At 41.3% G+C, this 26,315-nt stretch overlaps 1 protein-coding gene across 1 annotated transcript in view; it reads left to right on the forward strand.

Moving 5' to 3' along the window:
* The first annotated feature begins 3,132 nt into the window (after nt 1–3,132).
* Nucleotides 3,133–26,315, forward strand: part of tnrc18 (trinucleotide repeat containing 18) — a 62,630-nt gene continuing 39,447 nt past the window's right edge. Inside the window, exons 1-4 of the mRNA XM_059347267.1 lie at nt 3,133–3,309; nt 4,980–5,324; nt 21,344–21,484; nt 26,133–26,237. Of these exons, the coding sequence (XP_059203250.1) occupies nt 5,117–5,324; nt 21,344–21,484; nt 26,133–26,237 (454 nt within the window). The 5' untranslated portion in view covers nt 3,133–3,309; nt 4,980–5,116. The remainder of the gene's footprint in view (nt 3,310–4,979; nt 5,325–21,343; nt 21,485–26,132; nt 26,238–26,315) is intronic.

Here is a 26,315-nt window from a genome sequence, read left to right on the forward strand (position 1 = left end):
TGGACAGGCATGTTTGGTGGAGGTTGATGTGAGATAATGGTGTTGAGACAAAGATAAGAGGAAAAACAACAAGGGGGAAGAAAGAAAAACACAATAAGCTTAAAAACAAGAGCCAGGGATAACAAATGTCCTCATTGTGTAATCTGTGGTCGGTGGAATAAAAAAACAATGTTGGTGGAATGAAAAATTGGCCGTGGTGTTATATTGACTCAGCAGCGTTTCAGGCTATAAATCATGGTTTTCAGTACTTTTCCACTGCAGCCCCACATAGAGGACAAGTTGGACCATCCTCAAAGAACCCAGTTGGTGTATAGGCTATAAAAAGACATAATCTACCAAATGGTCCCATCTGCTCCTGCAGTAACGCATCATGAGGGAAAAAGCCTAGAAATAAACATATCTGTTATTACAATCAAATGAGTAAGGTGAGATAAACTACACATGTTTCTATCTAGCCTAGCTATTAGCTGCTGGAGAGTGCAATAATGAATTATAATAAGTCTTTATTGGATTATTTTGGCTGCTGATGGATGTATTCATTCCAGCACCATGTCAGGCTATAATCATTTAGGGTTGCCATAAATGATAGCAGCCTGTAGTTAATTAAATTGAAGTTACTGCTGAATGAAAAAAAAAAGTAAAATGTCGCATTTGTGGACAGGAAATGTGTCGCGCGACTCGTAATGTCAAAGAATTCATGTTTAAGTGTTTAATAAAAAGGGAATAAACAGCACCGCGGCCCGGACAGCAGCCAGAAACCCACCTGGAAGCGGAGATAACCCCCCACGGACGCCGCGGCATTTGACAAGAAAAACAACAAGGAGAAAATGAAACCTGCCTCCTGTGCGAGGGGCTGAAGAGACAGCAACAATAGGGCTCTAATCTAAAGGCATTGTCTGAATTCCCAGTCGGAGCGAGTCGGAGAACAAAGGCTGGCTTGGTCCCCTCGGACGGCCCGGGACGGGACGTCGCTCTGATCTCCGCCTGGTAATTCCCTCCCCGGGTCCCGTCAGGGTGACGGGCTGCAGCAGACAGCTCGGCCTGTGGCGGAGCGGAGAGGAGCGGCCTCTTCTCTCTAGCGCAGCTCGGTGCTTTAGGTTGTAGCTGGTGCAAGAAAAAAACACACCGAGGGCGCCGCGACATCACCGGTACACCTGACAACCACACACCGGAGCGTGTGTCCGCTGCTGCCGGTAGCAGACGTCTGCAGCAGCCGCTCCACTGTCCTCTCTCCGCTCCCTGGACGCTGTGCTGTCTGCTGTAGCTTCCCCTCTCTACCGGAGGGAGGGAGGGGGCGCCTGGAAACCGCCTCACCGTGAGGAGGAGGAGGAGGAGGAGGGGCTGGTGGAGGGAAGGGGAGGGTGACATGGGGAGCTTGAAACCGCCTCAGATTTTTTTAATCAACATTTTTGCAACTATGTAACGCGGAGCGGTTTACCTCAAAGGCAACTTATTTATGATAAATAAATAAAAAACGAGTGTAAGACAGAAGGAGGGGCTGAGAGGTCCTGTTCTTCGAGCAGTAGTTCACACCAAAGGTCGACCACCCCCTTTCTGAATTTTGGCATAATAGCACTAAATGAGGACGCCACTTTTTCTCCTCTTCTAATGCAAATCTGTGTGTGTCCCCGCTAAGACTCGCAGATTATACACAAGGACACATTCAGCGTTGCTTCAACCACAGCCTGTTATGTTCATTTGCATACTGAATTATTCCTGGCTGAGAAGTGGTGAGGGGAACAACAAATACAGCGGCCATGAAGGCGACAATAACGTTAAGTCTTGTTCCTGGCTGACATAATGAAGATCCTGGATGTCTTTGACCTGTGAGATCAGCCTGCAGACCCACTAGCCTGCAGTGCTGAGTGATGGCTAATAACCTGGGAGCACTGTTAACATTAATGAATACATAACAAGCAATTGATGGAATAAAGATATGGCATGAAGTACCCTACTATGCTTTCTTAACAAACTTAGTGGTGCTAAGACTAGGCCTACTTGACTAAAGCAATTATTAGTCGAATAACAATGTACCATAATGTTCATTTATCGATTAGTTGATTTAATAAGATATGGTTTCTCAACAAAGAATCATGCCAAAGCACCACTTAAAAGCTTGTGTTTACACGAGAACACTGAAATAAGTTATTATGCATGAAAAAAAAAAATACAAATGACTGACATATAATGTCATCTATAGTTTATCTTTTCTTATTGTGTTTTTTTTTCTCTTTTAATTATTTCACAATTGGTCTGGTGATGTAAATGTAACGTTTTCCTATGCCATGAAAGCTGAACTTAAGTGAAATAAATTAAGGACTGTTATTAGGACTGTACAGACTTCTGTTCAGCTATCATGGCTGTCTTGGGCATGCAGGAACATGCCCTAATGTTTGTGCTAAATGTTATTGGCTTGTAATACCTTTACTTTTCTATTTTCCCTTACCATACTGTAGGCTGTATCCATAATGACTAGCCTGTTATGGGTTGTCTTGGGTTTGCCAGTGGGAAAACAACGCCCAAATTGCGGTCTGCGGAATGAAATTGAATAATTCAATTAGAATTAATTGAGGGGCCTTTAGAAAATGTGAGATTGTTATCTCAGGTTTTTGATGTTTGTATTCAGACTCATGTCTCTCTTCGGAGGAGAGCAGGGGTGTAATGGAAAAGTTATTTATTGAGTAATTATGCACTGCTTCCTAGTGAGGGGAAGTAAACTGCGGCCCACACTACATTAAAAACGAGTGCGGTATTTTTAAGGGTATAACGCCCCCATACTTTCCGCTTCCCAATCTTTGAGCGTCTATTATAATTAGCGTGTAAATGGGTGGGGAGGGGGGGGTCGCCTTAAAACTGGCCCCCACTGCCACTAAAAAAAAGCAACCCACTGCTTGTTTTGATCACTCAGTCTTGAAGGAAGAGGGGACCTTGAAACGGCTCAACCTCTTTGCTCCATAATTGGTTTTATGGTGTTGGCGAGCGGCCAGGGTGGTTTTTATTTTTTATACACTCGGAGCTTTGATTGACAGTCGGTGCAGCCAATCAGACGGCCGCTGTGTGAGACGTACAGGGCTGGTCTGGGGTTGGGTGGCAGCGAGGGGGATGGGCGGGGCTTGCAAAAACAATGCTGTGTTTCATTGCTGAGGAGTTTACGGACGCGTCAGGGGCTCTCTCTCCCCCCAGTTATCCCCCAGTTTACCTTCGGACGAGCCTGTAATGGACTACTCCAGTTCTCCCAGCGACCTGGAAGGATTTTGAGATACGTTTGCATTTTTTTTAGCTCCTTCCCCGCAGCTTTTCCACATTCAAGTAAGCGCTCGGCATGTTTTTCCCCCTTGTTTGTTTTTTCTTCTTGCCAGCTAAAGTGTCTCGGTGTTTTAAAACACAATTTAGGCTTGTAAATGTGAGTGAAAAGGGCGCGTAGGTTTTTTTTGCATACGACATTTTGGATTTTTAGTTGGCTCTTGTCTGTGTGAAAATCCCACTTTCGATACGTTTCCGCCGAGAAAGTTTTGTGTCGTTAATGGAACCGTAAAAAGTTTGAAACGTGGCTGAAATGCCGTGCTCCTCCGCTGCCGCTCCGCATGGACCTCCACGGACACGGATACAGTCTTGTTCTTACCTCCCTGGTGTATTTCACAAGGTTTAGAGGCTAAATTACTGTCCTTTGTGTTTACCTCAAGGCAAAAAAGGTTTATTGTGATTTGTGAACGAGCCATTCTTCAGATCCCGCCCGCCTGGATATCACGAGTCGTTGCTGTGATGTGTTTGCTTGCAGCCTTTGAAGGTTAACTCGACTTTCGCCTTTTTTTACGTAATTCATCTTATTTACAGTGTTAGGTATAGTGTTATTTTAGCTCGGTATGTAAAAATAAAAGGTTACACACAATGTAGCAAATGTGCATCCCCTTGTTGCTTTCGGATAAAGTCGCATTTGCTTGTTGTTGTTCTCCTTAAAGTAACTTTTATTCAGTTTTTGTGTTTTTTAATATCACACATACAGATGTCCGCGAATATTGTGCTTTATCACGTGTTTAGCAAAACGATTAAAATCGACCTTTTAACACATTCAAGACGCATTGCTCGGGTCGATGCTGATTAACCTGAAAAATACGCGGATTCATCATGTCAATTACAGTATTATATCATAATACTAGTTCAAACTAAGGTCCAGCAGGCAGACCTTCGACAAGGTGGGAATTAAATGAGGTTTTAGTTTTTAAACATCGGACTGAAGTCTTGTACGGGTTTGATTTCTTTCCACGGGCAGCACCCATCATGTCCAAACGCGGAGTAGCCCGGACTAAATTCGCATCTGTGGGCAACAAAACACCGCTAACCCCGCTGATTAATGATGCAGGCTTTTGCAACCTTATTTATTTTTAACCCGTTTGAAATTTATATTTGATGCGCCTCCAGTATTTATGGTGTATTGGTTTACAGGGCGACTCGGCCCATAGCCTACATTGCTGGTTTACGGTTTAGGAAACAGCTGTGTAATCGGAAAAGGTAGAATAGGCTGTTAAAATTTGACCGTAAGCGATTCCACCGCATGATCTTCGGGTGTTTTTCACGGCCGGGACAGAGCAGCTGCACGGCCCCTCTCCTGCCTGTGTGTCCCCGGGAAGTGGAGCCCCGGAGCGGCTGCATGCTGCCTGCCTGCTCGGTGTGCGGTGCAGTGGGGGTGGAGTAGCGCTGCTAGTCCGCTCAAACATTAGATCTTAATATTGTAGATATAAGTTAAAGCTGCATTTAGGCGTGCAGATCAGATACACCAGGAGCAACTCATATGGTCTTTTTGTCGACCAGCTTATTCTACGGTTAGTTTTTGAAGTGGTTTTCCAAACTGCGTCATTGCACATATGCACCGCCTGTTCGCTGGAAAGAGGAGAAATCCTAAAACTACCACTTCTCAACAGTTTGTTTAATGTGTCCTTAGATTATGTACCAAGCGGATGTTTTCTTGTTGCATTTTATAGGTCAGCAGGATGGCTGAAAAGGAGCCCGAATCGCCTGGAAAACTAAAGACATTATTATAGCCAGAATTGGCTTTTCTCGGAATAGGGGGCCTATCCGAACGGACTATTTCTTTTCATAACTTTCCCCATTGTGGATAATGGATGGCAGAGATTTTGGACCTCCCCGATCCGTCCACGTACCACCTCCGTTGTTGGCGGGGCTCGCAATGGAGTCTCACCGACTCGGAGCAGCAGCAGCAGCCGGGAGGATCCCTCCCTCGACCGGTCACTTGGGCGCGAGTCATCCGCCGCCTCTCCACTCCGGAAAATTCTTGCCATCGGCCATTAACCTACATCCACACCACAGTAAGTACATTATGTCAGACTGCTTGGTTTCTGTAATGCGGATGGCCCAAAAGCAAAACCTCTCAAATAATAAAATATTAACTTGAATTAACGCTGCGCAAAATGCGCTCAGTTTGTGGCTTCATGTGCGGTCATCACTTGGATGTCGCTGCGCTGTTCTGTGGTGGGAAATGTAGATTTCATAAGGAGGTGTGGCTGTTTATGAAACAAGTTTCAAATGTGAAAGTATGGCATCGTGTTTAGGATTCTCAGACTTTGCAACGGGCATTAGCGAAAAATTACAGTTTGCAATAGGCACGGCGGCACAAGCAGGGGCTCACTGTAGAGGGTTGTGGTGTGGGTGTTGTTGCAGCAGTATGCAGGTCAGGGTGCAATGGCCTTGGATTGCATGTGGACCATTACACCGTCATTGCTGAGAGAGCAGATGCAGTGTGTGTGTGTGTGTGTGTGTGTGTGTGTGTGTGTGTGTGTGTGTGTGTGTGTGTGTGTGTGTGTGTGTGTGTGTGTGTGTGTGTTTGGGAGAGTGGGGGTGGTAAAGTTGCGACCTCAGAGGGATGACAGACCACCTCTTACCCTGTTGGGGGGGTTGCTGGAGTGTGTGTGAGAGCGAAGAATGGCTGTGGTTCTGTGTGCTGTATTTGGAGTAAAAGCGCTCTCCTGGAACATTTAGGAAAAATGGCTGATGCTGCTTTCAGCTGCATTTGTACCATTTGTGTTGGACATCCCTGCTGTAAAGTACATTGAGGAAACTGTGTGAGGAGAGAGATCAAGTGTGTGTGCGCGCGCGTGTGTGTGTGTGTGTCGCGCACTGAAACGAGCACAGGTTGGATGCAAACTGGATGTTTTTGGCTTTTAAAGGGAAGGCGTGGCATTAATGAGGCAGATGTGCTTTAAAGCAAACCTCCATGTGTTTGTTTACATCACACAGGGGTGTGTTTGTGTTTTACTGACAATGTGGGGACATAAATCTGTTGACACGGTAACAGTGTGGGGACCCATCTTCTTTGTGGGGACAAAATAAGGTAAATCATTTTTAGGTTGAAGACCCTGCAGGTTAGGGTCAGGGTAAGGGGTTAGGGTCAGGGCAAGTCTCCAGGAAATGAATGTAAGTCAATGTAATGTCATAAAAAATGATGGAGACAATCGTGTGTGTTGTATTACCTGAACAACCACAGTATCTGTTATTCCTGCTGAGCTGCAGTCTTTCCTTTGCACTCTCACTGCCTGCACTGTGATGTCTGCTTCTGCTATTAGTAACGGAAGCCTTAAAATAACATTATGCAACAAAAGATAACATTGCATGAGGTTTGCATACGGTTTCGTGGTCAGTCAAAGGGGAAAGTCAGAGTGCTGTCATCGAGGTTCAAATCATATTTCAAGCTTGTGTAGGAAAGATAGGGTCGCTGTGTCTTTTGGAAAATGGAAAGTCTGACAAACGCTCTCATCGAGTTACTTACTTCCATCCCCCTGAAGTCAGTTAGCAGCAGACAGATACAATTACAGTTTCTCTGGTTTCTTCTCGGAGGTAAATCCCGGGGATGATAATATTCAGGTTTAGTTGTGTTCCCCCCTTCGTCCTTATCGCGGAGCGTGGGTTCAATGCAGCACTTGTCACTCGGAGCTCGTGGTACTAGAGGTCTAGTAAAGTGAGGCAGCGGTGCTCCCAGGGCACGGGCTCTGATGAAGCGTTAATTTGACACACCGACAGAGCCCACACACTCAAACTCACACACGCACATGAAAAAGCTGTCAGAGATGAAATCAACTCTCAGCAGGGAGCGTTAGGGTGATTGATGGGTGTGCCGTGGCAAAGAGATGTGCCAGGGCGCAGCTTATTGCCGCTTGTTGAGCTGATTTTTGCGGCTTTGGAATAACATGGAAATATTTGCAGGTGAAGTGATCAGATTTGTGGTAAACCACGTAAATGCCATTACTGTATAAAATGTTTCTCTGTAGCAGCGGCGTGTTTCAGTTGGGATGCTGTTCCTCCATTTCCCCTCCTGTGGCTCTAAAACGAGCTGAAAATTGCTTGTGGTGTGTGCACGGACTTGCTTGTGTGGAACAACTTGATGTGAAGCCAATGGGGGGGCTTTTGTGAAGTGGAATTGACCCGACCAATGTTCCAGCCCAGATTGGCAGTTTAAACACTCCTTTAAAACGGGATACATTTGATTCAGCCCACACACTGACCTTCTCACTCTCTGACTCTCACTCCCCTACGCACACTACACAGCCTCCACCCACTAAAACACACACATGCACACGCACACACCGCCGTACGATGCAGGTCATTTAGCTTTATGGCGCTCCTCAATATCAAATCCCCACACATTACATTAACCAAACCCAATTGAGATCTCGGTCCCATGCTTGTAATAACACTATACGGCCCTGTTACATGATAATTACCCGGTAATTGCAAATGTTCATAATGCTCCCGTTTAATTGCAATAAACAGCGGGGGAATGCAGCGCTCAAGGACCTGGAGCGCAATCAGAGGAGCCAAGGTCGCCCTGCTACTGTTTTTGTTTACATGTGTTTTTAATGGAATTCAAGACATTTGTTTTGCACTGTTGTTTTTGGCTGACCTCTTGATAGCAGGGTTGACTGTTTATAGCTGCCAACACACCCTTATTTCCCAGGAGACTCCCTTATTTTCAGTTTTAGTTTGGTTTTAATAGGATTTCCACCTGACTTAACGGAGTACAGTGTCTCCTTTATTTCCTCAACTCAAGATTGGCAGATGTATGTGTGTGTGGCAGCGCAACATTTGTTTTAAATGCAATGTGGAGCAGCAAAGAGTGTGATATTTGTGCAGCTTGTACACTCTGTAAAGACATAATTTTCCATCAGCAAACCCCGCAGCACCCATTCTTATTCATTCACACAGGTTTTTCATCTAAACACGATAAGGTCTGAGTCAGTGTTTATAGATGTGAAATGGCTGTAAATGGTCCTCTGTCTAGAGGAGGTCTGCCAGAGCCTGCATCACCAGATTGAGGCCATCTGTCCTCTTCCCTCCCCCTGGCATCCCAGAGCAGCAGAGGTAGGACCTGCTGAAATGTGGCTGCACCGAGGAGACGCTGCTGCCTCAGAGACTCTGCTATTACTGTTAAAGGTCGCTTATTATTTTATTGTGAAGGGCGTGTATCAGGAGGCAGGTTTAGGCACGTGGTTGTGCAGATAAACTGACGATTTCTTTCCATTTGTGCAACAATTTTTGGTACTATGTGTTTTTCTCCACCATATTTCCCAGACACACTTGACAATCAAACAGCATTTGACCTTTTTTTTTCTGTAGTTTTTCACCAGTTGGTTACTCCGTTGCTTTCTAAACCAACAAAAATGTTGCTGCAGCTGTGGGGGAAATATAAAACACACCACACCTGGTGCTCCAGTTTTTCGTGTGCTATAGAAATGTCAGAAGTACAGCCGGACGAAATGGAAAACAAATCAAATATCACTTAATGTCATATCATCGGTAATGTGGATATCATGACTAAGCAGGTAAAGGCAAATTTATAAGAACAGAGTCAGTTAAGTTAAAAAAAAATATACACCCCTTTGTCTAGTCTCACATCATGATATCAATATAATATCAATACATTGCCTGGCTCCATGCATGAACTGGGTGTAGGCTGAATCTCTGCTGTGTACAGGGTTCTCATGGCTGCTGGAAAGCCTTGAAAACATTTAACATTTAAATGTGTCATTTTAAAAAGTGCTTAGATTTTGAATTTAGTGGTTGAAACTGCTTGAAGACTCCATAACTACTTACAAGCACATTTTGAAACATGATGTTAATTTGTCACCATTCTGTAGAATTCTGTCCTGAAACATTTTGATTGTTTATAGCACAATAACATTTAATGTGATGAAGAAGTGAAATAATCAGTATACTGTGTATGTACGGTATATAAAAATGTAATTTCCCACAGCTGTAAGGTGCTGGAACAGCTTAAAAATGCAACTTGAAAATGTCTTGATTTTGAGTTTAGATAGGTGCAGGAACCCCGACTGTTAAATTTGTGTATCAAGAATGATAAAAAACAAGTTAAAAATAAGAATTATACACATTGTTTTGCAGGTAAATTCATCAAAGATTGTTTCTCATTTGCCTGTTTTGGTGCCAAATATAGCTGCAACTATTATTCAACCAATCGATTAGTCAAGTAATTATTATTATTTTGATAATTGATCTATCATTAAGTACTTTTTAGTTAATCACCAGCTGGAGGCTTAGTGCTAAACATTCTTTTGCACAAAATTTCCCTGACGGCATGTGTCATATTATTTCCTGTTTTTCGACTAGTTGTTTAGTCAGTTCCAGGGTTCCTACGAAGTTTGGAAAGTTTGGAAAATGCCAAATGTTAATCATTTTGTTTTTAACATTAGGAATAGGCTTGAAAAGTGCTTGAATTTTACCCTTAAAATGCTGCATATCTTCTTAACCAACAACACAGTGTCGCTGTAGCTATGGGAAACGTAAAACACACACACACACACACACACACACACACACATACACCCTCCCTGTCCACCAGTTGCTTTTCCCGGGGTGTCGAGAGCCGTAGAAACCGTAGAAGCATGCATAAACAGGGTGTAGGTTGAATATCTGGAGTGTTATATAAACTGGTCATTGTTTTCGGTGATTGCTTTAACCTTATGGAATGACCGTTGCAGGTTCAGGAGAACAGTTTGGAACAAATGCAGGTTTAATGAGGCGAGAATGTCGTTCAGGGCGGCGTCCCTCATCACAGAGACTTAAGGGATAACACGTCTGAACCAGCAACTTTTCTGCTCTTTTGTCTCTCTCCCTCACACACACACACAGACACACACACTTCAGTGATCTCTAGGGAGTAGCAGAAGATAGGAGTGAGACGCACAGGCAAATGTAGGTGTTGTAGCGAGTGCAGAGAAGGGAAGTCAATAGACGGAGATGAAAACAGCTCAAGACAAATGGAGAAGGAGAGCTAAGTGGGCACAATCCCTAAGGTGGAGAGCAGTGTTTTGTTTTCAAGGGATAAGAGCTGAGGTTGTTGTTTTGTGTGCGAGGAGAATCGTGTAGATGAGAGGATTGAGGTCTTGTGTACGGGACGGGAGCATGTGATTGTGCTTAGTGCAGTTAGAGCCGGGGTTTCCCCCTGGGACTCTCTGCACTGAGAAAGAGATTTATCCTGACCACAACATATTCCTGCGCTGTTAGATAAATGTGGTAGCCCTTCAAATGTTCTCTCTTTCAGTCACACACACACACACACACACACACACACACACACACACACACACAAATGTAAGCATAATTCATGCAGCTTGCAGGGCAGGGCAGGGTTGTCTCGGCCAATACCAATTTGTCTTCCACGCCACTTGGTTAGTGTGTCTGTTTACGTTAAAATTAATGTGGTGAGTGTGTGTTTATATGTATTCAAGACAGACCTCTACATGTGTGTGTGTGTGAGTGTGTGTGTGTGAAGACGTGGCTCGGACACGTCCCCTCTCAGATTAATTGAATCCTTCAGGAGAGAAAACAGGCCCCTTAAGAGAAAGCACAAGGCACCGCTGCCCTGCTACAATAAACCTGTCGGAGGCAGACAAACGACACAACACACACACATACACATGACGCACACACACAGCTGTCAAGCGCAAGAGTGATAGGTCGGTGTGTATATGTGTGTGTGTGTGTGTGTGAGTGTGAGAAAACGAGCGTGCCGCGGCATGTCGAAATACCCAAAGCATTAGCTAAGTCGCTCACTGTGCCAGAACCCTCCCTTTAAGTCAAACAACAGCCTCCAACACACAAAGGTCACACACTGCGTTATGTCTGTCTGTTTGGCTGCATGTTGAGTCTCTACGTGTCCCCTTACATAAGGTTTATAATATCCCTCCCAGCATACATACCCTGCATTCATGTGGTGTTGTAATAATCTGAAAAATAAGTTCCAGGCAAGGCCTGTCAACAAATATTACAAAATTATTTTATGTGTTTGATTGTGAGACAAAAACAGACATTTGAATGTAAAAATGGTTATTCAATTGTGGAAAATAAAGCTGCACTACAGCGTTTGTTCCCACATGGGCCTGGCCCTGAAACCTTTAGCTATCTGCTGATAGCAACAGGCGCTGTTGTTAGCGCGCCACTCACAACATTGAGAGCAAGGTTGACAAAACTGTGAAAGTTTGTCTGCAGTTTCCCGGTCAAATATAACATCAACAGAGAGAAATAGGGACAGTGCACAAGATGAGGTGGTGTGATGGGCTTGCTCCACCACTATGGTCTACAGGTGCATCTCAATAAATTAGAGTATCATAGCAAACTTGGTCTGGAATTCAATTCAAAAAGTGGAAAAATCACATTATATAGATCCATTAGACACAGAATGAAAGATTTCATGTCTTAATTTATATAATTTCTTCTAATTTGAATGATTATGGCTTACAGTTAATGATGACCTAAAATTCAGTGTCTCAGAAATAAATTAATGTTACAAAAGACCAATTTTAAAAAGTATGTTTAATGTGGAAATGTTGGCCTCTGAAAAGTATGTCCATCTATATGACTCAGTACTTGGTTGGGGCTATTTGACTTGAACTACTGGAAATGGACTTTCCACCATATTCTAATGGGTTGAGATGCACCTGTATGTGACTGGAAACACGTCTGAGCCATATTAAAAGTAAAGAGGTCAATGCTCGGTCAATAAAAAGGGTGGGCCCATTATTTATTTTAGGCTATTATGTCATTCTGTAGCTCCCCAGTATTGTTCCCTATGTATTCAAAAACATTCACATTTTAGTGTTTTAGTATCAGAATGATGGATGTTTGTCTTCCCAAGCCCCTTTGAAAACTTTTCCCCATGTGACCTGAGGTAGATTTCTGGATGATGACGTTGTGACTCATCAACAAATTTCAATACGCATTTTGAAGATTTGCATGAGAAAAGCTTGATGGAAACACCAAAAATTAATACATTTCAAAAATGCACCTCAAAGTTTTTACACTCGATTGAGTTTGTTTTTGACTTTTTTAAATAATATTTAATGTGCCAAATGAGAGATGGAGATGCTTTATCTGAACAAGTTCTGATGTATCGAACGTTTAACTCCACATGCAGGTCAAGAAGAGCTGACATGAAAGAACGAGTATAAGTTGCCCAATTAAATCCAAGTCCTGAAGACTTCTCTCCATTTATCTCTTATGGGTGGCCAAAGTTGTCCGATTAGCTAACTCTTTTATTGTTTTTTTCTCTTTCTCACAATCTTTTCTTCTTCTTCTGTTTACCGACCGATTAGCCTACAGTTACACATTACACTGCCATCTTTTGACCAAAGTACATTTATGCAGCTTTGTTTATTTGCTCTCAACCAGTTGATTGGAACGTCCCTAATTTGCATGTTGTGTAATGTGACATTTCAAATTTAGCCTCAAAATTTGCTTCGACTTTAATGGAAACAAAGCTACTGTATTGTACTGACAGCGGTCAGCTTGTTCGTTATTTAAAGAAGTTATTTATTAACATGAACCCTGATAACAAGTCAGCTAAAGCAATATTCTGGTGGTTTTAGGAAAGTATTATGCTCTATAAAACTTTCTGAGCAATAAAATACAACACATCTTCTTTGTAGCGTCTGTTTTGTTTGCTTAACCCTTTATCAGGCGAAGAACTATATTTGGTAACTTCAGCGGATATCTAAAATGAGTAATAAATGAGTAATAAATAAAATAATATTTCGAGAAAAAAGTTGCAAACTTACTAGATTAAAGTGGCAAATCTATAAGAAAAAAAGTTGCAGATTTAAGAGATTTAAAGTGGCAAATCTGCAAGAAACAAGTCGCAGATTTACAAGAAAAAAGTGAAAAAAAGCAACTTTTTTTGTGCAGATTCACCACTTAAATCTCATAAACTTTTTTCTCAAAATATTACCCTCCTCCCCTGGGTTCGTATGTTTTTTTTTTACACATTCTGGCAGTATGTAATATCCTCCAATATTCTCTGGGGATGAAATTTGGAATTTGCAAGTATTTCAATGAGTGCCCTATTAAGGGTTAAAGCTCATACAACTTGGTACAATCCGAGGAGCACGTGAATGCACCAATAGTTAAACTTTAAATATGTCGTGACATGATGAGCAGGTTCGACATGTAACTACCTGATATGTGCTTTAGCCTGTTGAGCCGCAGAGACAACATGCACATTTGATGCTTTAACAGCTGCCATTTATGCTGAAAGATTTACTGATAGGTTGTTACCCTCTAAAAATGAAGGAATGACACACCGGCTCTGTGGTTTGTACTCTGCACCAACATCACAGGAAACAGTCTCTATTAATCTTATTCTTATCTACCACAAAGTAATGTCGTGCTGCCACTTAACTTCATGATAAATGATCAGCCCTGTGCTACAGGTGTACATGGAGCCGCCATTTGTTCTTCTACGTCTGTGCATTTGTGTTCCATTGCACCTGTGCATACCAGTCTGTCTGTCTGTGTGCGACACTGCGTGATTGTGTGTGTGTGCCTGTTGCGAGTGTGTTTCCATTTGCTTGCATCGAGGAGTGTGTCGGAACAACACCTGCCGTCTTCACAGGAGATTTCTGAGTGCAACAGCACGGCACAGCGAGACTCACGAGGTGTGTTTCCATCCAACTGTCAGAGCAAGTTTTGCATGAGAGAGTTGCAAGAAAAGAAAACACATGAAGCAGGAATTCTAGATGCTGTGTTTTGGTTAAACGTGTGATCATTGAATAAGGTGCTGCATCCAGCTGCGACTCTTCTATCACATGGACAGATCATTTGCCAGCATCCTATTAAATCTGTACATTTACAACCTTCTATATGTATGTACAATGCATTCTTCCATTACATGTGCAGCCCACACTGCTGGCAACTAGGTCTGCACAGTTATTAGTTATTAAAATTACAATATGCACACCAAATTGCAGAATTTACAATATTTGTTAGGAAGAAATATTTCAGTAGTGGTGCAGCAGAGATTTCACAGCTCACAAAATTTCTACTGACTTAAGAAGAAAATGTTTGTTTGGTACAGCCAAAAATCACACCATGGTCATTTAAATATATTTTTCAATAAAAATGAGACAGATTAAGCAAAACGGACCATTCCCGCCAATATTGTGAATCCTGTTGCAATATCAGTCAAAAATAATTGCAATTAGATATTTTTTTCTAATTGTGCAGTCCCTCTGCCAACACTGTTGCACTGTCTGAGCCAAAGGACTAGCCTGCATGCTTTTATGGAAGTTTAGAATATATTACTGGAGTGAATATGTTTTATATTTTAATGATATTTTTGTTAACCAACAGATAGTAGTTTAGTGCACAGTTCTTTAACTACGTTAAAGTAGCAGGCAGGTTTTTGCTACTTTCTCTGCCGAACAAACTTTCTTGTCCTCTCCTCTCTGGTCTGTGTAAAGAGCCTGCAGTTCAGTCATAGTTTAGTTGAATTTTTGTCACGTGACTGTTGGTCTCAGTTGAGTCATTTATGGCTTCACAGCTACACAGAGCAGAATTGATTTTTCTATTCATTTATTTATTTATTTATTTATTTTTTACAAAATCTCGTTTGTGCAAAAGGTACATTTTTGGTAAAAATATTAAATGAGACGTAGCATGAAATTATTTTAAAGAAATATCACTGTTTTAAGCTTAGATCTGGGGTTCAGAGGGCTAATCACACCACTGTCACTTTACTTTCTATATTTTAACTTTTATATAGTTCTATCTGTATTGCTGCTACAACAACTGAATTTCCCTGCTGCAGATCAGTAAAAGTTTATCTTATCTTTAGGTATAGCAGTTTGTCCTTGTGACAGTTTATTAACTTTTTATAAATAGTGTTATTATTAGCCGGATATCTGTCACTTTTTCAGAGAAACAACAACAATAAGCACCATACAAATGTAACATCTGCAACAGCAGTTACTAACATACATTTGTAGCAGATTTGTTTTCTGTAGCAAGTCAGTTTTTTTGCAAATCTATCCCCCTCTAACTGTATTGTGTGATGTCTTTATCAACAAACAATAACAGAAGAGTAAAACCACATCAGGCATTAACACATTGCGGTGCGGCTTTTCACCGAGCGGAAGGTTGACGTGTCGGAACATGAACTTGTCACACATCAGAGACATTTTTAAGTGAAGTTGAGAAATAGTTTGTGTTCAACTTGAACTCACAAACAAAATAGTTTCCTCTAAACAACAGAGGAGGCAGGAAAACCAGACTCACATTTTGAAATCATTAACAGACCCACACTTTGGAAACCACACGCTCACAGCCTGAATGAACACATAAAGACGGATACTTGTTGCCAGACATGTATGCAAATCCTGCACACCCCTCGCGTGTGTGTATGTGTGTGTGTGTGTGTGTGTGCGTGCTTGAGCGTGTGCCTTTTCCTGCTTTCCTGTCAGAATTAATGGTTACCAGTGTCAGTGTTCCAGTTAGCTGTGGCAGAGGCGGACAGCATGGCAGAGTTTTTACAGTTTGAATGTTTTTCTTGCAGCGAATAAAAACCAGAGATCAATAGAGATTCCCCCCCAGCTAACCCTGCTCTGAGTACCACTGATGGATAACAGATGGGTTCACAAAGTGTGTGTACGTGTTTGTGGTGTGTGTGTGTGTGCTTGTGGCAGACATCTATACCAGATATTTTTCTCCTGTATTTTTAGGAGCTTTTGTACATGATCCAGCATTGTCGTTTTTTGGATTCGGTCGTGTTTCAGTCCATCTTAGATCGATTGGCGATCAAGACTCTTGTTTTCGAGTTTGATTCCTCTGATTTTTTTTCGCCGTGTGGGCGGGTGTGTGTCAGATTTGCAGCTCTATCAGAATTGATCTCCAGCAGGCTTTCTCCTCTCTGATATGGAGATACGTTTCTTATGAGGATCTGAAAATGGAGGCTCCGAACGTGTTGGGGAGTCAGAGAGCGTGTTTCTTGGCAACTTGTTTATCCCAATATGGCAAACTAACTGTCTTGTGAAGTGGGAGCCAAAGTGTTTGTGTGTGTGTGTGTGTGTGTGGTGGGAAAGCGGGATGGAGTTGTGAAGGGAGAGAGAGGAAGGAAGGAAAGGGCTGAGAGAAAAGAGAGAGGGAGGTAATGAAAGAGTCATTCCAAAACATTTAAAGAAACATTTCCCTCTCAGCTACCATTTGGATGTTGTTTCTGGAACGAGGAGCGCAAATGTTTTCCCTCGCCCTGCCCCTCCCTCTTCTTCCTCCCCTGGACTGTTCAGGAAGGGGAAAAGGGAATTTGGGATTGTATTTTTTTCCTGATCACTGGCACGAAGCGGAACTGTGCAGTGTATGTGTACTCGCTGCACACGGGGATAAAGGGCCTGTAGGCGGCTGCAATGCTGAGATTGATCCATACTCTAGTGGGGCATCAACTGTGTGTGTGTGTCTGTGTGTGTGTGTGTAGTGTTTGGCCTGAAGGAATTTGAAACGGCTGACATCTTACCAGGACCTTAACATCTTTGACAGGTGGTGGTTGTGAATGTGTGCTGTGTGTTCACTGAGGGGGTACGTCTACGTTTCTGTCCTCACAAACACACACGGTAACAATTATAAAGTGGATTAAAGGTGGGAATGATTTGTTAGAACAACACTGTTGGCACGTATCCTGACACACACAGATAATGATGGAAAGGAGGTGGGGAAATGGGTTTGTTAGAATTTAATGTTTCATAGAGCCCGACAGATATATAGGTTGACTGATATTATCGGCTGATATTGGCCTATCAAAGGTGTATCGGTATCCGTCTATGTGCTGTCCCATATGTGCCGTTATGAAAAGTTTTTTTTACACAATATATAATGCAGAAATTGTTGCTTGACATGATTTAGAAATGGATTTAGGTAGAGGTGGGGGAAATCGATACAGCATATTATCACGATATTTTGCGTGGCAATAATATATCGAATCACCGCCACCAAGGCTGACTTTTAGGAATAAACTAGAATATTTGTATCAAATGACACTAGAAGATCTGGGGAATCTATAGGCATCACATCAGGATATTGTGTCAGGAAGTTGTCGAAATAACGCTGCAAACTTTCTCTATTTAGGCTAATTTAATTTTGTGGACACAAAATAAAGTTAAAACGTTAAATCACAATATATTGTATTGTAATACTCACTATATCACAAAACAATTAAAATCGCAATAATATTGCATTGTGACTCAAGTATGGCATAAAATCGTACCGTGGGGGCTCTGCTGATTCACACCTAGTGTTAGGGATTAATTCGGGGGTTTTTTAAACTTTTTTTTATTTTATTTTTATAGTCAGCATCTGACTGAAACTGAACAGTAATTATATTTATTTTGCTATTTATTTATTTTTTATTTATTTATTCCACTTAGTCTTTTTTTCCTCAGTTATAGGATTGGTTGACAGAGTAATTCATTGTTTGTATAATGTTTGAAAATGTATTAGAATGTTAATATTATTTGATGAAGTTTTTGTTTGAGAAAGTAGTTCTCTGGGTACATTTGCAGAGTGGTGGACAATCTGTCTACATAAAGGTCTATTTTCGTTCTAGCAATAAAAAAAAACACTTTATTGGCCACCATATCAGTTATCTATGAATTTTCCTCCTCTAAAATCAGTATCGGCATCGGTCTCAAAAATCATATATCGGTCGGGCTCTAGTCATAAGTGGTTAGAGTTAAACCAAGCTTTATGTTCCACAGTAACAAATAGCAAATTACTTTTTAAAGTCACAATGAAAACAATGACAACAGTTAAAGGACAGGAAACATATTGGTCAGTTCTATAGTCAATAAATGTCATGAGGTATTTGTCTGTATTACAACGTGTTGTCGCTGCCCTGTGAAAACCATTTCTCACAAGAATATATATCACAAACTAAAATCCCCAAAAAATTAAACTCTTTGAGGATGATTTTTTATCATGATTATTATTAGTGTCATTATTATTATTATTATTATTATTAGTATTAATAATAATAATTTTATTGCATTACTTTTTTTCTAACTTAAAGGTATCATTAAGTTTTTTTTAAATATTTATTTAATGGAAGTAATGGGGACATATACTAATGTTGTGGGTTTCTACTAAAACATATTTACATGCTTTAATGTCCTCACACTGTTTTTCGTATATTTTGAAAAAAATTAAACCAGTTAAAGCTTGCACACCAGCAAAACCGGTAACCACCCGACTCCATCACCTGCACCCATGGGTGACTGACTCAATGCATAAAGGGCACTTAGTTCCTTATTTTTTTAAAAAAAAACGAATTGTGATGCATGGTAACTTGCTTAACTGCTAACTGCTAAGATGAATAATATGTCATATTATTAAACGAACAGACAGTCAGTTGTCTCTCGTCATCGCTGTGCTGCTCCTCAGCATTCCACGCAGAACGAGGGGGGTGTTTTCCAGCAGAGTTAACGTACTGAGACTAACTGAAGGTTAATCACAGGGCGTGTGTGCGTGTCTGCATGTTCCCGGCATTTGGCATAATTGTGTGTGTTCGAATGTGCGTGCCTGTGTTTTTGCACGCGTGTGTGTGTCTCTCGGACGTGTATTGGTTCACATGTGTTTGAAGCTCTTGCACTAGTGTCTCTGACTCAAAGGGCAGACACTGCAAACCCACACAAAACTGTTTGCACATGTCAGTGATCATATACTGATGCAGGGCAGCCACTTAAGCTACGCACACACACACACACACACACACACACACACACACACACACACACACACACACACATGCAAACACAGGGAGACTTTACTCAATCTGTGTGTTTATAAAACTGGCTGTGCAAGGATCCACCTTCACTGTGATTTTCAGAGGCACACTGCATTACCTGTGTCATTCTTCTGTTTGTGATTAATTGGAAAGCTGTATTTGCTATTGATTTAAAATGCTCTGTGTGTAAATGTGTGTGTGTGTGTGCACAGGCGCTGACGGACTGCGGTTTTAATGTACTGATTTAGATGCAGGGGAAACTCGGCAAGCACAGCATGTCTCCCACAGATTCCCACAGGACTAATGCAGAAACACACACACACACACACACAAACACTCAGTCCCTTCCCCCTCGCCCATATACGGACAGCACCCTTTCCCCTACACACATGGTTAGTTTTATCAGGGTAATGGCTGTGCAGTGCGTTCAGTAATGGGTTGGGCTGGCTGGGGGGGGACCTCAGCTAAACATGAAACCTTCTCCAGCTCTTAGGAGGTTGTGATTCGAAGAGGCAGTAATGGTTCAAAGGTTCAAAGTTTATTAATGGTCACACACGCAGGAGGCGGAGTCTAATGAAAACAATCGATAACGGAATCATTAGATATGAAATGCTTTACAAGGATTTATTCTGTCCATGTTGCACTGGTGGAGGTGGGTTTATTGGGGAAGTGTGTGTGACGTCGACATACTTCAAGTGGAGTGTATGTATACACACATCACAGTGTCAGAATGAGTCTTTTTAGAGCCTGACAGATATGGGACTTTTTAAACTGATGCCGATACTGATTTTAGAGGGGAACATTTATCAAAAACTAATCTGGTGGCTGATATAGTAAATTTTTTAAGTTGGAATGAAAATAGACCTTTTTTTATCTGAAGTGTGCACCGATTTTACTCTACTCTATAACGGTACCCAGAGAGCTACTTTCTCAAACATAAAACTTTGTTTATAATAATTATCATTTAGCATTGTTATATATCGTCTGCCAATTCTTTAACTGAGAAAATAAAGACTAAATGGAATAAATAAATTGTTAAATAAACATCATTACAGTTCAGTTTCAGTCAATTGCTGACTTAAAAAAAGAAAATAATTATAAATCTAATACATACACACAGATACCGATACGCATTTGATGTGCCAATATCCGTCCATAATATCTGTCAACCTATATATCTGTCAGGCTTTATGATAAACCATTAAATTCTAACAAACCCATTCTCACCCCCTCCTGATTTTACTCTTCTCTGTAAAGGTAACCAGGGAGCTACATTCTCAAACATCAAACTTTATTAATATCATATTTAACACTGTCATACATTATATGAACAATGTATTATGTTGTCAGCCAATTCTATAAATGATAACTGAGAAAATAAAGCATAAATAGGAATTAAATAAATAGCTAAATAAATTGCTGATGATTTTTTTTAAATGGTAAAAAAAAAAGAAAGAAAAGCCAACACACCATTTCTAAATCACCCCAAGCAACATTTTCTGCATTATATGTTGAATAAAAAAAGTTTTCAGAACAGCATCTCAATAAATTAAAATATCAAAGTTTATTTATTAAATCAAATCAATCCAATAAGGTGAAATAACACATTATATAGATCCATTACACACAGAATGAAACATTTCATGTCTTCATTTATTTAATTTCTTCTAACTATAAAGATTATGGCTTACATTCAATGAAGACCTAAAATTCAGTGTCTCAAAAAAATTGAATATTACAAAAGACTAATTTTAAAAAGTATGTTTAATATGGAAATGTTGTCCATCTATATGACTCAATACTTAGTTGGGGCTATTTGACTTGAACTACTGGAAATGGACTTTTCATCATATTCTAATGTATTGAGATGCACCTGTATGTGAGGATAATTTGTTTTTCAGTTATATTAGGGAGTGACAATAATCCAGTGAAGGTAAATTCCCCACACAGTGTCAGATCTGATCCGTGTCACTCTAATCCAAGTGTTCGTACGCACTCCTGCTGTGACCATTGTGGTTTTCAGTCGGTGGTCACATTAAGTGTCCCCTTCTTCAGAGCGCAGTCTGTCTGTGGTCTGTCCTGTGAGAGCAGAGTGCATGGTGGCTCAGTAATAATGTGATTACAACAGACTGCTTCAGCACAGAACCATCGATTGTGCACCACACACGCCCAAAAAGAAGTGACAGCATGTACACTGTAAATCAATTGTCATTTATTAGTTTGGTTCTGGTGGTTTGAGAGGGTTACTGACAGCCTTCCTTCTCTTTCTCCTAGGCGATGCCTTCCCGGCGGGCTCCAGTCCTTTCCTGTCAGGTTATCCCGGCCCCTCCCCCTTGACCTCCGACCCCGCGTTCAGATCGGCCAATCCCAGCGGTCTGCAGATGGCTCAGCTCTGGGCATCGCACGCTCACGAAGGTAAATCACCGCTCGCCTCCACAAACATTTGCATTTCTCTCCTCCTTTTCTGTGTCAGCGGAGACTCTTAAAGACATTATATTTTCATGACTTGTCTCCCAGCCTGTCCAAAGCCCAGGAGGCTCTTTCCCCTGTTCCTCATTGCTTACACCAGTGGGATCCTGTTCCATTTCTGTCTCCGTGCTGCTAGCTGCGCTCCCAGCTCTGTCCTATATGTGTCTCGTTTCCTCCGTCCTCCACCTGTCTCTAACTTTCGCCTGTCATGCGTTGCTGTAATCCATCTGCCTCTCTCTTGTTCTTTTTTTGAGCTTCCTGTCCGATGTGCACTTTGTCTCCGTCCGTCTCTCTCTGTAGCTCTCCCGCCCCACTTTCCTCCAACATCTCTCTCCTGACCTAGCTCATGAACACAGTTTTAGTAAGGTATATATATCTCTGTGTGTTTTCGTCCTCTCCATGGACCTCTCTGTCTCTGTGCTCTTCTTAAGGCCTGTTCAGTCAGTGATTGAATCTCTGTTCCCTCCTCATTCCCTCCTGTCCTTTTGTGTCTCCTTATCAAATCTCACTGGACTAGAAGGTCAGATAGGAGGGAGCGTATCCCGCGGTGCGTTTTGCCAAGGTAAAGGGAGAAGGACGAATGGATTCTATTTAGGGTTCATTTTAAAACTGATTGCATCGCCCGTGTGACACGGATCTCTCCCAGTGCTTCCCAACACTGCAAATCAGATTGTGTGGGATTAGTTTTTTAAGATTTTGTTTCGATCTCACCGTCTTTGATTCAGGGACGTTCAGAGAGGCGGCAGTTATGATTATAGGCAATAGTCTGAGCAGTAACTTGTTGGACTCTTAGCTGGTTCCCTGGCAACAGCTCCATAGCCAAGAATAGTCCGGCGCATAACCCACCGTGAAATGGCAAATTTGTGTTTTTACACTCCAGTTTCAGTCAGATTAGACGATCAAGCTATAATGTGGGAAGTAGTGAGCCAGGCAGGAGTACAGAGTAATGTCGGGTACTGAATTTAGTTATTTTAAGGGAACCGACTAATTATTTAATTCACATAAAGTCCATTGGTGCCAAATTTAATTCCATCTAAGCTGAGGAAACACCTGGTCCGACACAAAATGTATCTAAAGAATGAAGACTATACTAATGTTTGATAGCCTGAAAGTCATGTCCAGCGCCACAGCTAACATTGGTTAAATTTACCCATTTCAAAGTTAAAAAATCTAATAAAAATAGTTAAAAGTATTTTTTCAGGATGAAAATTCTCCTGCTTGGCTTAATAATTGTAATCAACATATAAAATGAAAATGCTTCATTTCACATCAATGCATAAAAGAAAGCAATTAAAAATAATAATGTCATGTAAAACCATTGTATTTTATATGTAGGTCTTTTCAATGTACATAAAAAAGTTTTAACAGCATTTCTTATGAAAAACAAGTGTGTTATCCTCATTGAACCATGATCTGTGAGAGGTAAAGAACACCAATGCACTAAATATTTGAAATGATTAGTAATGATTGAAATGGGTAGTAATGGAGTTAAGTATGAAATATAAACAATATTTATTGGGATTTTTTTGGCTTCTGACACTCTTGGATAATTAAAGGCTGTTCCTGAGAAACAAACATAACAGGGTTAAGCAGAGAATCTGAACCCTTTGTGGATGTGAAATTCATGTATTTAATTAGCCAGTTAGATAAGTTGTTGGGGGTAATTGGGCTTTTTCACTGTCTTGGTTGATGGAGGTTTAGCATATTAACTAGCCTGAGCCAACATTCAGCCACTGGCTGCGTCACAAATCTCTTACCAAGATGCTATCTAACACGCTGAAACAGTATGTGAGATTTTTTTAGTATGTCCAAAACCATCTTCTCCCATCAGAGCAGCACTCTTTTTTTTTTTCTTTTTTTTACATTAAATTGCTGTTGCAGAAAACATGTTGACCACAAAGGGATACATTGAAAACAGGTTTTGATCTTATGATAATCTAAAGGATTATCCCTTTAAATTATACTTTTAAATGCAGAAGTCGGTCACTGGCCCATCTGCACTGAGTTTCCGCCCTGTTAGACTTTATATTCGGCTGCAGGAGGAGGGATAAAGGATGGATGGACTTTTGACGCTCAACTTGAAGTTTAGCCTGAATTGAAGCTGAAGCTAAAGAATGGCTGAAGTAGCCTTAACTTTGCCTTGCTCTGATCTAAAAAGAATCCTTCATGGCCTAAGAGAGATTCTTAATACTTGGTGGCTGGCTTTAATAGCAGTTAAAAGTTCCTAAAAGCTGAAGAGGTTTCCGGGCAGCAGCTAAGAGCAGACTTGAGATGCACCGCCGCCACACAGGAACCCCGTATCAAAGCTGTTAGAGATCAAGGTTAGCTGTTAGCTGTGGTTAAAGAAGCTTTGCAAGAAACTTATCCCGCATGCCTTTAGTCCCGTCACATCATTCCTCTTATATTTCTGTCTCCCTCTGCCTCCCTATAACCACTGACACCCGCCTCTTCTCGCTTCTCCATTTCTGCCTCTCAGAGCGGAGAGGAGACAGATTTATACTACGGCTCTGCAGCCCGGCGCTCCGCGCTGGAACGACAGCGGCGTCTTTGATATTTCCCGGAGAGGCCGGAGTGTGGGAACAGGGAATGTCTCACCCTCTCTTGGTGGCAGTCTTTTTTTTTTTTCTTTTTTTTTTCGTCACATGTGGTGACACCAGCCAGCGTCAGAGTCACAGCCAGCTCAGTCCCAACACAGCAATCCAGAGCATTACACCAGGCGCGAGGCTTTGTCTATATTAAGACCCGGTCTCTGAGAGCAGCAGCTGGCTGTCAGGCAGACTCTCGCTCCCAACGTCAACATTAGGCTCAACTCATGAACAAACTGATGCAGGTGATCAGGGGCTCGACTTCTCATTCAAAACATGAGTTGGTACACGAAGGATAATCTGATTTTAAAAGAGGTAAATCTGTTGAAGAGTTAGAGATGAGAGAATAATTCCACCTGCAGCCTTCAAACATTACGTCAAGTCTAATCAGCACCTCTGAAACTGTTTCAACTAAACCCTTTATGACAGCTGGATTTATTGCAGGATTGTTGTATCATTTTTAGTTTATAGTCGTATAAAGTCACTCATTAATTTCAGGTGGCTGTAAATAGGGCTGCAGGAAAGATTATTTTCATTATTGATTAACCTGCAGATTCGTTTCCAAATGAATCATCTGGTTTATCAAATGTAAAACCAAAATAAGGTTGAGCACGATTTCTCGAGTCCAAGTTGATCTCTTCAGGTGTTTTGATCCAACCAAAGATCTAAAACCCAAATATATTTTCTTCATGGTGATGTAAATTAGAGGAAAAGCAGAAAATCTGAGCGTTTGACAAGCTGAGATCAGAAAACTCAAAATACTGGAACATTTTAAAGATTTTCACTCACCTCTTCTCACACTAGAGACTCCGCCCCTGACAGGGAAAACTACCGTAACTGAGAGAAAACTCCAGAATGCACAAACATTAAATGGCTGTTGTAAAAAACATGTTGACCATAAATGGATTCATTGAAAACAGGTTTTGATTTTATGATCATCTAAATGATTATCCCTTTAACTACAGGGTTTCCATGGTCATGGCAAACCTGGAAAGGTCATGGCATTTAACAATCTTGTTTTCAAGGCCTGGAAAAGTCATGACACTAGTAACTAGGGATGGGTGTTTTGAATAAACCTGCCAACTCAATTATCTATAACGTTAATCGCTATGTTTTTATACACACTACAACATGCATACATGGGCAAAATAAAAGATATAAATACAGTACTGTGCGAAAGCCTGTTTTGATAACGGTCACTTTTATTTTGAAAGGTCGAAAAAGAGACTTCCTGTTGATTGTAACATTAACTCCAGTGAGATTAAACTGTAAAGATAATTAAATAATACACAGATCGATTAAAATTCCATGTGATCGACCAAATTCTTAACGACCATTAATCGATTAATTATTCCCATCCCTACTAGTAACATCCCCGAAGGTTTTGAACAAGTCATGCAATGTTGTTGTATGTTATTAAATTAATTGTTGCAAAAAACCTGATGAAGTTCCACTTAATGTAAGATAACAGCAAATGTATTTTTTAGGAAGCTCTTATACATGTTGACGTTAGACAAAGTTGTATTTACTATCATACTTTTTTTTTTTTTTTTTTTTCTTCCTGATTTTTTTCCTGATTTCTGTCTCTCCCTACATTTTTCTCTCCGGTTAGGATCAGATATGTTTGAATAATGTCAGGCATGTTGGGTCATGAAGCCCAAAGTTTCCATTTCCATGTCCCACTTTTCAGTTGCACTACATTTTTTAGATGGAGCAAATTGAGCAATTGTTACTCCAAGCGCCAGTGCGCACTTTGGTTTTGTTTACACTGCAGTGAAAGTAGAGCATGAAGTTGGAAGGTAGGGAGCCAACTGAACTGTCAGGTGTCACCGCCCTACTGCTCCGTTAGAAGAATCATAGAAAAGTTCTGAAATGTTGTCAAAGAAAATGCGTGGGAACCCTGGAAGTAATATCCAGTTTGTTACATAACCACAGAAGCCAGACAATAACGTCTCAGTTTATATGTAAACGTTATTGTAATGACATGTTGTGTGTTTGTGTGTCTTCAGGCTACCCTCCTCTGTCAAGCAGCCTGTACTCCAGCCCCTACCTGTCCCTGGGGCACCTGGATCCTCCCACGCTCTCCCAGCACCCTCTCTACGACTCCCATAAAGGTCAGTCACTGTCACAGCAAACAGTCATGGAGACAAGTGGCTGTATTCAGTGTGCAGATGGTCTCATATCCTGTGACC

The sequence above is a fragment of the Centropristis striata genome, chromosome 13, assembly GCF_030273125.1.
Source record: "Centropristis striata isolate RG_2023a ecotype Rhode Island chromosome 13, C.striata_1.0, whole genome shotgun sequence".
Classification (NCBI taxonomy): domain Eukaryota; kingdom Metazoa; phylum Chordata; class Actinopteri; order Perciformes; family Serranidae; genus Centropristis; species Centropristis striata.